The 13,772-nt window shown below is 43.7% G+C and overlaps 1 protein-coding gene across 14 annotated transcripts in view; it reads right to left on the reverse strand.

Moving 5' to 3' along the window:
- Positions 1 to 918: 918 nt before the first annotated feature.
- Positions 919 to 13,772, reverse strand: part of PPP4R1 (protein phosphatase 4 regulatory subunit 1) — a 73,036-nt gene continuing 60,182 nt past the window's right edge. For all 14 annotated transcript variants that reach the window (XM_077975255.1, XM_028837972.2, XM_077975253.1 and 11 more), the window contains 6 exons: positions 11,917 to 12,078; positions 7,392 to 7,492; positions 4,364 to 4,484; positions 4,141 to 4,275; positions 3,296 to 3,437; positions 919 to 2,030 (listed from right to left, as the gene is read on the reverse strand). In XM_077975255.1, the coding sequence (XP_077831381.1) occupies positions 1,867 to 2,030; positions 3,296 to 3,437; positions 4,141 to 4,275; positions 4,364 to 4,484; positions 7,392 to 7,492; positions 11,917 to 12,078 (825 nt within the window). In that variant the 3' untranslated portion in view covers positions 919 to 1,866. The remainder of the gene's footprint in view (positions 2,031 to 3,295; positions 3,438 to 4,140; positions 4,276 to 4,363; positions 4,485 to 7,391; positions 7,493 to 11,916; positions 12,079 to 13,772) is intronic.

Here is a 13,772-nt window from a genome sequence, read left to right on the forward strand (position 1 = left end):
CTAGTGTATGATTCTAATGCAGTTTACAGAACTGAAATACTGGGGGCCAAAAGTATGTAATAGCAGACAATCTGCAGCTCACACATGAGGCTGTATCAAGGGGCCAGGTCCTCCTCCAGTTTCTGCTCTGATGCTTTCAGAGGCCTTCGGAGACCACCCCACACCCTCCACAGCTACTCCCCAGCCCTGCCCCCATGACCCACTTCACATATTACCTATGCATTTATCTATTTATTTGAACATTCTTCCCAGTGAAATCTGTTCACACTTATATCCGCAGTGTGTAAATATCTGGGTTATAATGTGAGAGGCAGCAGCCAAAGGCTTATTTGTAATAGTGTAGACAGGAAGCAGCCCATGTATTCTCAAATCCCACACTGAAGTTCAAAGGAACTTATTTTGACTTACTGAGGAGTCCCCCCGCCGGCTAACTAAATAAAACCAAAACTCACAGAAGCACCAGGGGACTCAGACAGGCCAAGGTTTTCAAACCAGGCTTACAGGAACATCGCACATTTATACACGCAGCACTTTACAAAACCACCTTCACAGAGGACCTCATTTGCCTGCAAAACAACCTTGTGAGAAACGGTAGGTTTTACTAATTCCCATTTTACTGACGAAGAAATCGAGGCTCAGAGATGCTTGATTGTGTCTCAGGAGCTTCAAGACAACCCCCCCCACTGCCCACCCACTGTCTTCGGGCGGTGGGGGGGGGTGTCCAAGCTGTGCCAGACACTCGGCACCCACCTGCCCTTAGGGCTGTAGGCAGGAGCAGGAGGAGCACCCAAGAGGCACCTGCTGCCGCCAAGAGCAAGACCCAACCCCGGGGACACAGGCAGATTCCAGAGAAACTAATAAACTAGTTAAAAGACAAGTATTTTAATCTAGTTTCCCCACTTTAAACTAAATCATTAATACAGGTCACAAATTGCATTTATTGGTAGACATCTAGAAAACAATCAAAAGTGTATATATCTCTCTCTATAGATCTTATTAATAAATTTTATTTGGACAAGAGAACTTGTGCCACAACAGTTTAAACAGCATGATTAAAGACTGCAGCACTCCCAAGAGTGGTCACAGGTATGTACAGTATGTGAAGAAGTTGCACCTCTGAGCTGATCATGATCAAGTTAAAAACACCAGACATACATTATACGTCTAATAAATTTCCTTCAGGTCATGACCAGCATGAAGAAATCAGACACAGACACTCAGCAACCATTCTGTAAATGTGGCAGCAATATGCTGCGCTTAAGAGTTAAAGTCAATCCTACTTTTGTGTTAGCATCAAGCCCTCAGGGGAAGTAAAAAACCCTCCTTTCCCATTTACACACATCAGAAATGATTCACACACAGGGCTGGGCTGGACAGCTGGTCACACAGCCCAGCAAGTCCTTGTGCCTGGGAGAGAAGAGTCAGGGCTGATACTGAAGGTCTCTTTCACATCTGGGCAAACGTGTGCCTTCAGGCTGTAAGAATTTCATTTGTCGGCTGTTAAATAAAACCAGGAGAAAGCAATGCAGGTCTCTGGGAATCTCATCCCTTCCATAAGGAAAATGCTCTGCCAATTCAAGTTTCATTCAGTCAGGAAGACGGAAGGATTTAAGGCTTCGGTGACAATTATAATCCTCTGAGAAATTATTTCCCCTTAAAGTCAAGATAAGATAATAGTGTTTACTGTACTTTCTCTTGACTCTTAAAATCCCTGGCATTGGGTATAGGCAACTTGCACCTGCAGTGAAGCCTGCAGGAGAGGGAAGTCGCTCCTCCCCCGAAAGCTATCCCAGGTCACATACGTGCGGAACGCCCACTGAACCTCGGCTCCCACGGAAGCAGGAGAGACACCGAGATTCAAGCCTTCTAGTAGGTTGAGGACGCTGTGCTCATGGCATCTTCAGAGATTTTGGTACTGGCTGGGTGGATGCTTGCAAAATACTTGACATCGCTGTCCCGGTCCATCTGAAGAGCCATGATGGTCTGCTCCACAGCCTCCTGGTGGCAGCTGGCAGAGGCCAAGAAATAGTCTGGAAATGACACGTGCACAGGACAGATGAAACCAGTCCAACGGAACATTTCAGAGTTCCGTCAAGTACGAGTATAAACAGTTAAACTGGGTATTTCTACAAGTACAAACAGAAGCCACACTGAAACATAAACAGTAATCCAACCTGATTTGTTATAGGAAGAAAAAGTGCCACAATAAAAAGAGTTATGAGATTTATCTTGTTTTTATAAGACTAAATCTCATGATATTCAATGACAGCTAAGGAATAATTAAATTATTAAATAAATAAATAAATGAAAACATCACACTTCTTAGCTATTAAGTAGCAGTAAAAGAAAAACGCTTCCAAACACCAACTACAAAAAAAAAAAAAAAGGAGGAAAAAAAGCAGCAATATTCATTTATCCTTATTCTTTGACGTCTACTACAAATTTCTTTCTGTGCTTCATTCATCCATGCAACTATATTGGTGAGGTGTTTGGGTGGCAGGCGGGGTGGGGGTCGATTAAATAAAATAAACCACCTTTAATCTTGAAGAGATTATAATTTCCAACAAAACAAATACTACGGGGCATCTGTCTCTTGCTTAATGAAGAGAAGGAGGGAGAGCAAACACAGGTACCAGCCTCCATACTGAAGACTGCAAGATTGCAAGTGGCATGCTGCCAGCCAATGGTTTGCACATAAAGAGAACGAATACCCAATTTTAAAAACTAAGTTTTAGGTCAGGCACGGTGGGTCATGCCTGTAATCCCAGCACTTTGGGAGGCTGAGGCAGGCAGATCACATGAGGTCAGGAGTTCGAGACCAGCCTGGCCAACATGGCCAACATGGTGAAACCCCGTCTCTACTAAAAAGATAAAAAGTTAGCTGGGTGTGGTGGCAGGCACCTGTAATCCCAGCTATTGGGGAGGCTGAGGCAGAAGAGTTGCTTGAACATGGGAGGCAGAGGGTGCAGTGAGCTGAGATCGCACCACTGCACTCAAGTCTGGGTGACAGAATGAGACTCAGTCTCAAAAAATCAAGCAAACAAAAAAGCTAAGTTTTAAATGATAAAAATGATCCATGCCTACGATAAACTCCAACTTGAACAGTAGAGGGCTAAAAAACTCCTTTCATCTTCCATGCCCTCTTGGGAGAACCACCAGAACAACTAAAATATTTCCTTCCACCAGATTATTTTCTCTGAGCAGACAATACTTCTGCTTTGGTATCTGTTGATCAGCGCAGTCGACAGACCTCCCTCTCTACTCACACGCTTCTCCTAGTAGAGTCACTACCTACCTTTTTCTAGCAGAGTTTGCCTTAAGGTCTTTGCAAGCAGCACTCGCACGTTAGGAACCCTGTCATTTGCTAAGGTCAGCAGATGCGGCATCAGATGCACAGCAAACTGGTCCATGGGAAGGCAGTCATCCTCAATGACAGTCTGGGGAAAAGAAACAGCTGCTCTAGGCTTCTCTGTCAATGCAGCCAAAAACTCGTCTGCTGGCCAACAAAATCTCTGAGTGACCACAGGCACAAATTTTACTTACTGCTTTTTAACCAAAATTCCAGGTACTTGGGAACTCAAATAAAAAATTACATAATTAACTGCCCACATGGACAGACAGGTTTTAAACTGTTCTACGGAGACCTAGAGCGTTCATTCACACTTTCATTTCACACCTGTGCTCTGGGTCCCAGGCATGAGCACCCTCTAGTGGGAACCGTGGTATGGTATATGTGTGCACAGTATGTGTGTGGTGTGGTACATGTATGTATGCCTGTATAATATGCAGTGAGGAACACGCATGTATGTGCACTGTCAAATGTACACATGCACACGTCTGAATGTGTGTAGAGCAGAACACGCACATTCCAGGCATGTGGTGTGTGGTGTGGAACATGCATGTACAGCAGGCACGTGGGGTGTGTGTGGTGCGTGCCAGTGAAGAAGGGGCTTGGCTGGCTGGGAGGGAGGGGCCAGCAGATGCCCAACAATGGGGACAGGTGATCCTAGAAACAGCCAGGCTACCGTAAGGTTCTGTTTCTTAAGAATAAGGAAGAGGATGAGAGAGAGGTAGGAAGTCAAAGAAGACATTCTTCTAGGAGAAAAACTCACAAACAGGTAAGCCCAGGGCCTCGCTTACCTGGCAGACAAAGACAAAGGCTTGCCGACCAGACCACTTGGGACATCTGCCAAAGTTCTCCACAAGTTCATTGATGAGGTCCACTCCGAACGTTGGTGGTGTTGCCGCGTGCAGCTTCTTCACCATCTCGCTGACCTGGGAGGGTGAGTGTGAAGTGAGGAACAGCTTCCAATCTAGGATCTTAGAGTTTACTGGTCTAAAATTTTAAAAGTTCAATACATACCAACTTGTAGGAAATCCAACGAACAGAAGAAACCTTGTCTGCACACAGATTCAGAGCAATGGGACGTAAATAGTCATAAACATCTCTGGGACTATATAACTCTAGAAGTAAAATCAGCTGTCTACAAAAAGGAATTACAAAAAGATAATGTTTAAAAATCGGCGAGACAAATGAAAACAGGTTCTCATTTAAATAATCTGCAATACTGGATTACGGAGCACCTGTCTCAAACACATGCAAAGAGGAGCGACTAAGCGGACCTCTCCTGTCCAGTTACCTCCAGTCTCTGCATCTGGAAACGCACTTACATGCTATTCAAGTTCCGTAGAGTGTAAGGAAAACAAAAGCCGTAGAGCTCTGCATCCATGGGAACTGAGAAAGCAAAGCACTTCCTAGTATGTTCAACTGGAACGTGGCCCACACTGATCCATGGTTACAGTGTGGAACGTGCTGAGAAGCTTCCATCTACAATCAAGTTTCTCAGTAAGAAGTTCCCGCAGGGGCAGGTAGTCTGCTGTGTACCTGTCGGGGCTCTGAGGAGCCTTCCTGGAAGGGACTCGCTAGGGATAACAGAGGGAGGGTGTCCTCCAGCGACCTTCCCATCACATCTGAGGGGCCCTGAGACTTTCATGACATCCACCAAGCTAACCTGAAGGCTTCAATGATGCCCTTGAAGAAATACCTTGGATGTGAGACTTTTGCCTTTCAGATTTTATGTTCGAGATGATTTACATTTCTAATAAGCAGGAAGTCAACTGTAACATGAACGTAGATTATGCAGTCATGACAATGCACCTGTGCATACAAACATACATCCTCAAACAGACACACGTACTTTTTGACAAAGTTCAAAATCAGAATTCCAAATAGGACATCAGTTTCTGCTTAGAATACAGAAAACTGCAAGAATGTCACTGACCCTACAGTAGAAAAAGCTATATAAACTTCAAGATCTTTTCTTGAGCCCATCAGAGAGCTGGGGTTGCAAAGCACCCAAACAGCCTAACTTTCCCCCTCAGCAGAGCCCGGAGGGACAGGGCACCTGCCAGCACATAACAGGGTGGGGAGAAATCAGCTCGAATTGTAGCCAGCTGCCCAGGGCCAGATGGTGGCTGGCACGAGCATGGAGTGGCTCAAGCAAAGCCATATGTGCCCGACACAGGGAGCTCACATCCCCAGGCAACCTTCTGACCTTCTGACTTCCACAGGGTGCCTGCCTCCCATGGGTGCTTCAAGAAAGACAGTCAGGAGAAACAGGAGCGGTGTCTCATAGCAGGCAGAAGCGGCTGACGGACAGCCATGAATCACCAAGCACTCTACTGGGCCCTTCACTCACACAAAGCAAAAGGCTTAACCTGCTGGTGGAGGGGCCCAAAGCCTGTCTACCCTGTGGGCCAGCAAAAACGCTGCAACTGGGGGAGAGGAGAACTAACGCTCCTTATTCTAGGAGGAGCTGCAGGAAGTCCTGCCCGAGACCAAGCACAGACAGGAGGCCCCACCCATTACACAGGGGTGCAGGTATAGCTCAAGCCTGGGTGGAATACTCGCACTACAAGACCACTGGTGCCCCAGCTCCCACCCTCAGCAAACGGCAACGGTAGTGGCAGCCCACAGTGAGGAAAACTGAAGCCCCAAATACACTGAAGGTAACCACAGCAATGACAAAACGCAAGCCCAGCTTGATCCTGACTAGCTGGACTCACATCCCGGCACTACATAGCGGAAGAGGAGGCGTGCATTTCGAGTCAGAAGTGGGAAAGCCAGAACTCAATGGAGAGGCATTTTTAATACACTGAAAGACAAACTGTCAGCCCCACATCCCATACTCAGCAAAGACGTCATCTGAAAATACACGTGAGGTGTATGATCCGGAATATATAAATAGCTCTTACAACTCAACAACACAACTTAAGATAAACAACCCAATTTAAAAATGTGCAAGAGACTTGGATAGACATTTCTCCACAAAATATACACAAATGGTTAACAGGCTTATGAAAAAGTGTTCAACATCATTAGTCATTAGGGAAATGTGAATCATACCACAACGAGGTGCTGTTCCACACCCATCAGAACAGCTATCAATGATAAGCGAGTGATGGATATGCTAATTGCCCTTATCTAACCACTATCCAATATGTATTGCAACATCATTACATACCTTATAAATATGCACAATTATTATTTGGCCAATTTAGAAATATTTTTAAAATTTAATAGGAAAATAGGTGTTAGTGAGGACATACAGAAATTGGAACTCCCATACGTTGCTGATGGGAATGTAAAATGGTACAGCTGTTGTAGAAAAGTGTGGCAGTTCCTCAATGAATTAAACACAGAATTACCATATGGCCTTGCAAATCCACCTCAAAATAACTGAAAACAGATTTCAAGGATTAAATCTTGTACATAAACGTTCCTAGCAGCACTATTCACAAAAGACCACACACCCAACCCAAATGTTCCTCAACAGATGAATGCACTAAATGAATGTGGTATATCCATACAATGGAATATTTACTCAACCACAAAAAGGGAGGCAAGTTCAGCTAGAGGATACAATATGGAGGGACAACTGAAAGCATTGTTAGATGAAGAAACCAAGCACAAAAGGCCACATGTGGTATGATTCCACTTGCATGACATGTCCACAATAGGCAAATCCATAGATAGTAAGTAGATGCTTATTGGACATGCATTTTTCTTTTCAGGAGGTTAACATTTTAGAACTAGAGGGAATGGTTCCACAACATTGTGAATGTACTAAATGTCATCAATAGCAAATTTGGCTATGTGTATTTCACCATGATAAAAATAATATAAAAATGAACTAAAGACATTTTCAGGAAAAAAAAAAAAAAGTTGAGGAAATTCACTGACAGTAAGACATGTATTACAGGAAGCGTTAAAGGGCTAGAACACCACATAGAAACTTGGATCTACACAAAGTAATGAAACTGAGAGAAGGTAAAAATGAAGTAAATATATACCCCTCCAAAATATAATCTAATAAACTGTTAGAACTTACTCAGCCAGTTCAGCTCGAAACCGCCAATTTCTACTATTATCTGTCACCAAAAACTCCTGAAGTTGATAAAGATACTCTCTTCTTTTGTCAATATGAAGAAGCTAAAGTAACAAAATAAAAATATTTACCAGGACAAGGTACAGACATTATTTCTTTAATATTAGAGTGTGTAAAAACAGACTGTAAGCAATATGGTTAATTCTTCTGAAAAGGAAATGTAGTAGTTGTATTTAAATGTTTTAAATTTGGTATTAAGTTTATTTTTCCTTGAATAACACCATTTGCCTTCAGGAATCACCATCTTGTCTGGCAATCTTTATTCCTTGTGTCTATCAATGAGCCACACTAAACCCCACAGTACGCCGGGCACAGCTTGATTACAGGACTTGCCCCCCTTTATTCATATGACATCCTTGTTGCCATGGCCCCACTTAAGGCAGTAATTATGCTCTTAACCACGTGTGTAAGCCCTGCATGTGGCACTGTGACAGCACAGAGCAGGCATTCAGTATTTGTTGAGAGAAAAAAAATAAAGAAATGTATCCCAATAGCTGCTCTATAAATATTTAAAGGGGGAAAAACCAACCTAACTGTACATCAGATGGAAACCAATCACAGGGAAAAAAGCCAAAGTGTGAACTGAGTGACCACACATCTTCAAGAGACAGTCTAAGGACAGAATGTGCTACGAAGTCCTGAATATTATGTAGCTGATTTGATGTGGGAATTATTATTGGTGGAGTAACTCTGAAACTATTTCATTTATGTTGTGGAACTGAGCAAACTTTTTTTTTTTTTTTTTTTTTTGAGACAGTCTCACTCTATCATTCAGGTTGGAGTGCAGTGGTGTGATCTTGGCTCACTGCAACCTTCGCCTCCCAGGTTCAAGCGATTCTCCTGCCTCAGCCTCCCGAGTAGCTGGGACTATGGGCACCCGCCACCACGCCCAGCCTATTTTTTGTATCTTTAGTAGAGACGGGGTTTCACCGTGTTAGCCAGGGTAGTCTCGATCTCCTGACCTCAAGTGATCTGCCTGCCTTGGCCTCCCAAAGTGCTGAGATTACAGCCCACTGCGCCCAGCCACAACTAAGTATTATACATTAATGTTGTTAAGAACAGACTTTTTACCAGGAGTAAAAAGAAAAAAATATATAAAGTGAAGAAAAGAGAGGAAACAGTATTGAAATGGAAGTAGTTCTTAACAATATGAAGTTAGTAATTAAAAAAAAAAAAAAAAAGTACACACCTCCTAGCTACTATCTCCTGAAAAGACCTAAAAGAAATGACAGCCCAGGAGCAATAAGCACTTCCAGTGCCTGGATCTCAGTTTCTAAGGACCATTCTCCACTAAAAAGGACCACCGTTCCTTGGAGAAATAGCTGACTCCAGGCTGGGACAGGGAAAGGGAAAGTTGAAACTGCAAGTGTTGATACGCTTAAAAATAAAAGGACAAATCAAAGGACACAAGAGGCAGCTTTAAGGGGTCCCCACTAGTCAAATTTGATGCTCAAAACAAACGACAGAAATGGATTCCATTACGTTGAATTTTTTAAATCCTAGAGTCCACACCAATACTAAAACAACTTTTGAAACCGGGGAGGGAGAGAAGGCACAGGTTATTTTACACAGGAATGTTACTTAATAAAAACAGAAGGAAGGCCGGGCGCGGTGGCTCAAGCCTGTAATCCCAGCACTTTGGGAGGCCGAGGTGGGTGGATCACGAGGTCAGGAGATCGAGACCATCCTGGCTAACACGTGAAACCCCGTCTCTACTAAAAAAATACAAAAAAAAAATTAGCCGGGAGCGGTGGCGGGAGCCTGTAGTCCCAGCTACTCGGGAGGCTGAGGCAGGAGAATGGCGTGAACCCGGGAGGTGGAGCTTGCAGTGAGCTGAGATCCGGCCACTGCACTCCAGCCTGGGGGACAGAGCGAGACTCCGTCTCAAAAAAAAAAAAAAAAACCAGAAGGAATGGCCGAGCATAGTGGCTCATACCTGTAATCCCAGAACTTTGGGAGGCTAAGTCGGGGCAGATCACTTGAGCCCAGGAGTTCAAGACCAGCCTGGACAACACAGCGAAACCCCGTCTCTACAAAAGATACAAAACTCAGCTGGGTGTGATAGTGCGCCTGTGGCCTCAGCTACTCAGGAGGCTGAGGTGGGAGGATCATCTGAGCTGGGAGAGGTGGAGGCTGCAGTGAGCCATGATCGCACCATTACACTCCAGCCTCGGCAACAGAGTGAGACCCTGTCTCAAAATAAGTTAATTAATTTAAAAAAAACAGAATTATGAAAATAGAAAATCACTCTTTCACAACCAACACAGTTAACTGATTCAGGTAAGAACCATGTACAGATGCCTGGCTATGAGAGCACTGGTGAAGGACTCTAGAGAAAAAGATACTCAGAGTTCTAAAGTATCACCTCACCAATTCTCTATTAACCACAAAAGGTGAAAGGTCATTTTATAATGGAATTGTCAGCCTTCTCGTCACAAATGATGGGAAGAGCCAACATTACATTAGCCCTGATGTGACACATTCAGAAAAATGCATGAAAACCTACACAGGTTAACATGTCTGCAAAAAAACCCTGCTTACCCAGAATCAAATTGTGTAAATTCAAATTGAGGGTAATTCTGTATAACAACTGGTTTGGACTCCTCAAAAATGCCAGTGACACATAGATTTAAGAGGACTAAAGAAACATAACATTTAAATTTAATATGCACTTTATGGGATTCAAAATTGAGCAGAGAAAAACTAAAAAGGACAATACTGGGACAATTAGAAAAATTTGAGGCCAGGCGTGGTGGCTCACGCCTGTAATCCCAGCACTTTGGGAGGCTGAGGCGGGCGGATCATGAGGTCAGATCAAGACCATCCTGGTTAACATGGTGAAACCCCATCGCTACTAAAAAACAAAACAAAACAAAACAAAACAAAACAAAAAAACAGCCAGGTGTGGTGGCACACACCTGTAGTCCCAGCTACTCGGGAGGCTGAGGCAGGAGAATCACTTGAACCTGGGAGGCGGAGGTTGCAGTGAGCCAAGATCATGCCACTGCACTCCAGCCTGGTGACAGAGCAAGAATCTGTGTCCAAAAAAAAAAAAAAGAAAAAAAGAAAAAGAAAAGAAAGAAAAATTTCAATATGATCTACATAAAATATAGGTCTCAATGTTCTTGTTTTTTACTTTTTTGAGATGGAGTCTTGCTCTGTACCCCAGGCTGCAGTGCCTACGATCTTAGCTCACTGCAACCTCCATCTCCCAGGCTCAAGCGATTCTCCTGCCTCAGCCTCCTGAGTGGCTGAGACTACAGGTGCCTACCACCATGCCCAGCTAATTTTTTGTATTTTAGTAGAGACAGCGCTTCACTATGTTGGCCAGGCTGGTCTCGACCTCCTGACCTCAAGTGATCTGCCTGCCTCGGCCTCCCAAAGTGCTGGGATTACAGGCGTGAGCCACTGTGCCCGGTCTCAATGTTTTTTAAAAGGGAGGACTCCAATTACTTCTATCACTCAAGCCTTAGAATTATCTGAGTCAATTTCAAGGCTAAAGTCTAAGAAAAACAACAGTACTCCAGGATTAAACAATTTGTAAAAAATCAAGGCTATTCACTTTGGAGATAACAGCTCTTAAAGTAGTGAGGGCTAAACGTAAATTCTCGGACTCCTGGAATACCACATAAAGCCTCCAAACTTAATACACAGCTGACCTTCAACAACAGGGGTGTGAACTGCATCAGTCCACTTACACGGAATTGTCTGTCCCAACCAAGTGAGGATTGAAAATACAGTATTCCTGGATGCAAAGCCGGAGTACATGGAGGGCAGACTTTTCCTACACGCAGGTTCCACAGGACTGGAGTACTGCATGGATTTGAGTATGCATGGGGGACCTGGAACCATTCCTCCTGCACATACTGAGGGATGACTGCAGCTAATGGTTGTTTTTTTTTTTTTAAACATGTATTTCATTCAATAATTTTGAAAAATAAAAAGGTACAAACGCCTGTAAACTATCATCAGGCCAGGCGCGGTGGCTCAAGCCTGTAATCCCAGCACTTTGGGAGGCTGAGACGGGCGGATCACGAGGTCAGGAGATCGAGACCAGCCTGGCTAACCCAGTGAAATCCTGTCTCTACTAAAAAATACAAAAAACTAGCCGGGCGAGGTGGCGGGCGCCTGTAGTCCCAGCTACTCGGGAGGCTGAGGCAGGAGAATGGCGTAAACCCGGGAGGCGGAGCTTGCAGTGAGCTGAGATCCTGCCACTGCACTCCAGCCTGGGCAACAGAGTGAGACTCCATCTCAAAAAAAAAACAACACTATCCTCTAATACTGTTTTAAAAGTGAAAGTATAATTATGGAACTATTTCTTTTTTAAGTCACATCTTAACATAAACTTATGGCTATACTTTCTTACATAGGAACACACAGAAACCTCTCTTGGTGCTAGCAGAAGATAAAGATTTAGATTTACAGCAGAATTTTGTTGTGCTTTTCTGCAAAAGAATTTAAAAGTTACCTTCAGAAAATCATGCAAGTGTTTAAGGACACCTATCCTGACTTCATCGAGGTCTTTTAAAAATCCATTAAAAATTGGAACCAGATCTGCAGCTGTCAACTGATCTCCAAGAATAACTGCAAGCTCGTGGATGGAGAACGCTAGAGTTCGTCGAACTTTCCACTGCAGAAATGAAAACACATTAGTAAGCTGACCACAAAGTACTCAGTACTTCAACCTTTAGGCAATATACGAAGGCTAATTTATATATGAATGTCACTAATCTCAAAACATTAAATCAGAATAGTAATAACAGATACTAATTTTAAATGCCTAAATTATGCATTGAAAAGTATAACAGCCGGGCGCGGTGGCTCACGCCTGTAATCCCAGCACTTTGGGAGGCCGAGGCGGGCGGATCACAAGGTCAGGAGATCGAGACCACGGTGAAACCCCGTCTCTACTAAAAATACAAAAAATTAGCCGGGCGCGGTGGCGGGCGCCTGTAGTCCCAGCTACTCAGGAGGCTGAGGCAGGAGAATGGCGTAAACCCAGGAGGCGGAGCTTGCAGTGAGCCGAGATCGCGCCACTGCACTCCAGCCTGGGCGACAGAGCGAGACTCCGTCTCAAAAAAAAAAAAAAAAAGAAAAGAAAAGTATAACAAAAAAATCTTAAATCCCTGCCTAGTATGTATTATCTTCCTTTCACTCATGAGGAAAAAATGCTCAGAAATCATTAAGTTTTTGTAGTTCTCTGAATGTCGGACCCTGACTCTGACCGTGCGAAAAGAACATGCTCTGTTATTACTCTCACGCTCTTCCATACATAATTTCCTGTAACACTAAATACATGCTAGAACACGCTGATGAGCTGAGGCTGCACATGGACCAAAGGCTCTCTAGCACCCTCCCCAGTTTACTGTCCCCCTTCAGATTCCGGTACAGTCACACCTTGGATTAAGAAAAACAAAACAGAACAATAAAATTTGTTCTTAAGGAATTGGCAATTTAAGAAATATAAGACTAGGGAAATCTGCATACAGCCTTGGAAAAGAAACCCTCAACAGAAATGTGTTGCATTTATAATAATTTTAAGTTAAAAACATCCTTTTCTCCATGTTGCCTTAATTTTTCACACAGTAACTTAAAACTTTACCTAAAGAGAAACAGTTTAGAGCAAACATTTTATTTCCTTTCTCTTCCACCCAGAATCCACTCTTGAAATCAAATTTTACACCTAAGTTCAACAGATGAAGGCAGAGATGTTCTCATGGAAGAGGGGGGCAGCAGAGAGAAAGAACTGCTAGTCCAGACTCTGAGCCGTCAGAGTCACCCAGGTGCCCCTGGAGATTCATCCCACGGGAACCCTACAGTTCTGTGGAATAAAGACTGAAAACACGAATACACAGGACAAAGCACTCTATGGAAATTGGGCCTTTGTGGTTCCATGACCAGATGCAGCACTGAAGAAGTGTATGAACACAGATAAATTCGCTTCTCCTGGGCCCGGCTTTCCTAACCTCATAGGTCAAAGGAGGAACTTGACCTATCAAGATTACTTCCCACTTAGAACTTGCTGAGTCAACACCACTGATTCCCTGAAAAATATAATAATTACTAAGAAGTTTAAGGAAAAGTCATCACATTTCAGTATAAATTAGCCTAATGAGACTGCTTTTTTTTTTTAATAACTGAGAGATCAACTTCACTGAAGGAACGGGTGTGTTCAAAGAGGGGCAAACTTTGTTTATATAGAAATCAGCCTGGCAGGGGAGGTTAGGTCATCAAGCCTGGGAAGAGGTCACACGAAAGTCACAGATGTCCAGACAAAATGACCTGAAGCAAAGGTTTACCTTGTGTGTTCTGTTGAAAGGGGGT

This window comes from Macaca mulatta, chromosome 18 (genome assembly GCF_049350105.2).
Source record: "Macaca mulatta isolate MMU2019108-1 chromosome 18, T2T-MMU8v2.0, whole genome shotgun sequence".
Classification (NCBI taxonomy): domain Eukaryota; kingdom Metazoa; phylum Chordata; class Mammalia; order Primates; family Cercopithecidae; genus Macaca; species Macaca mulatta.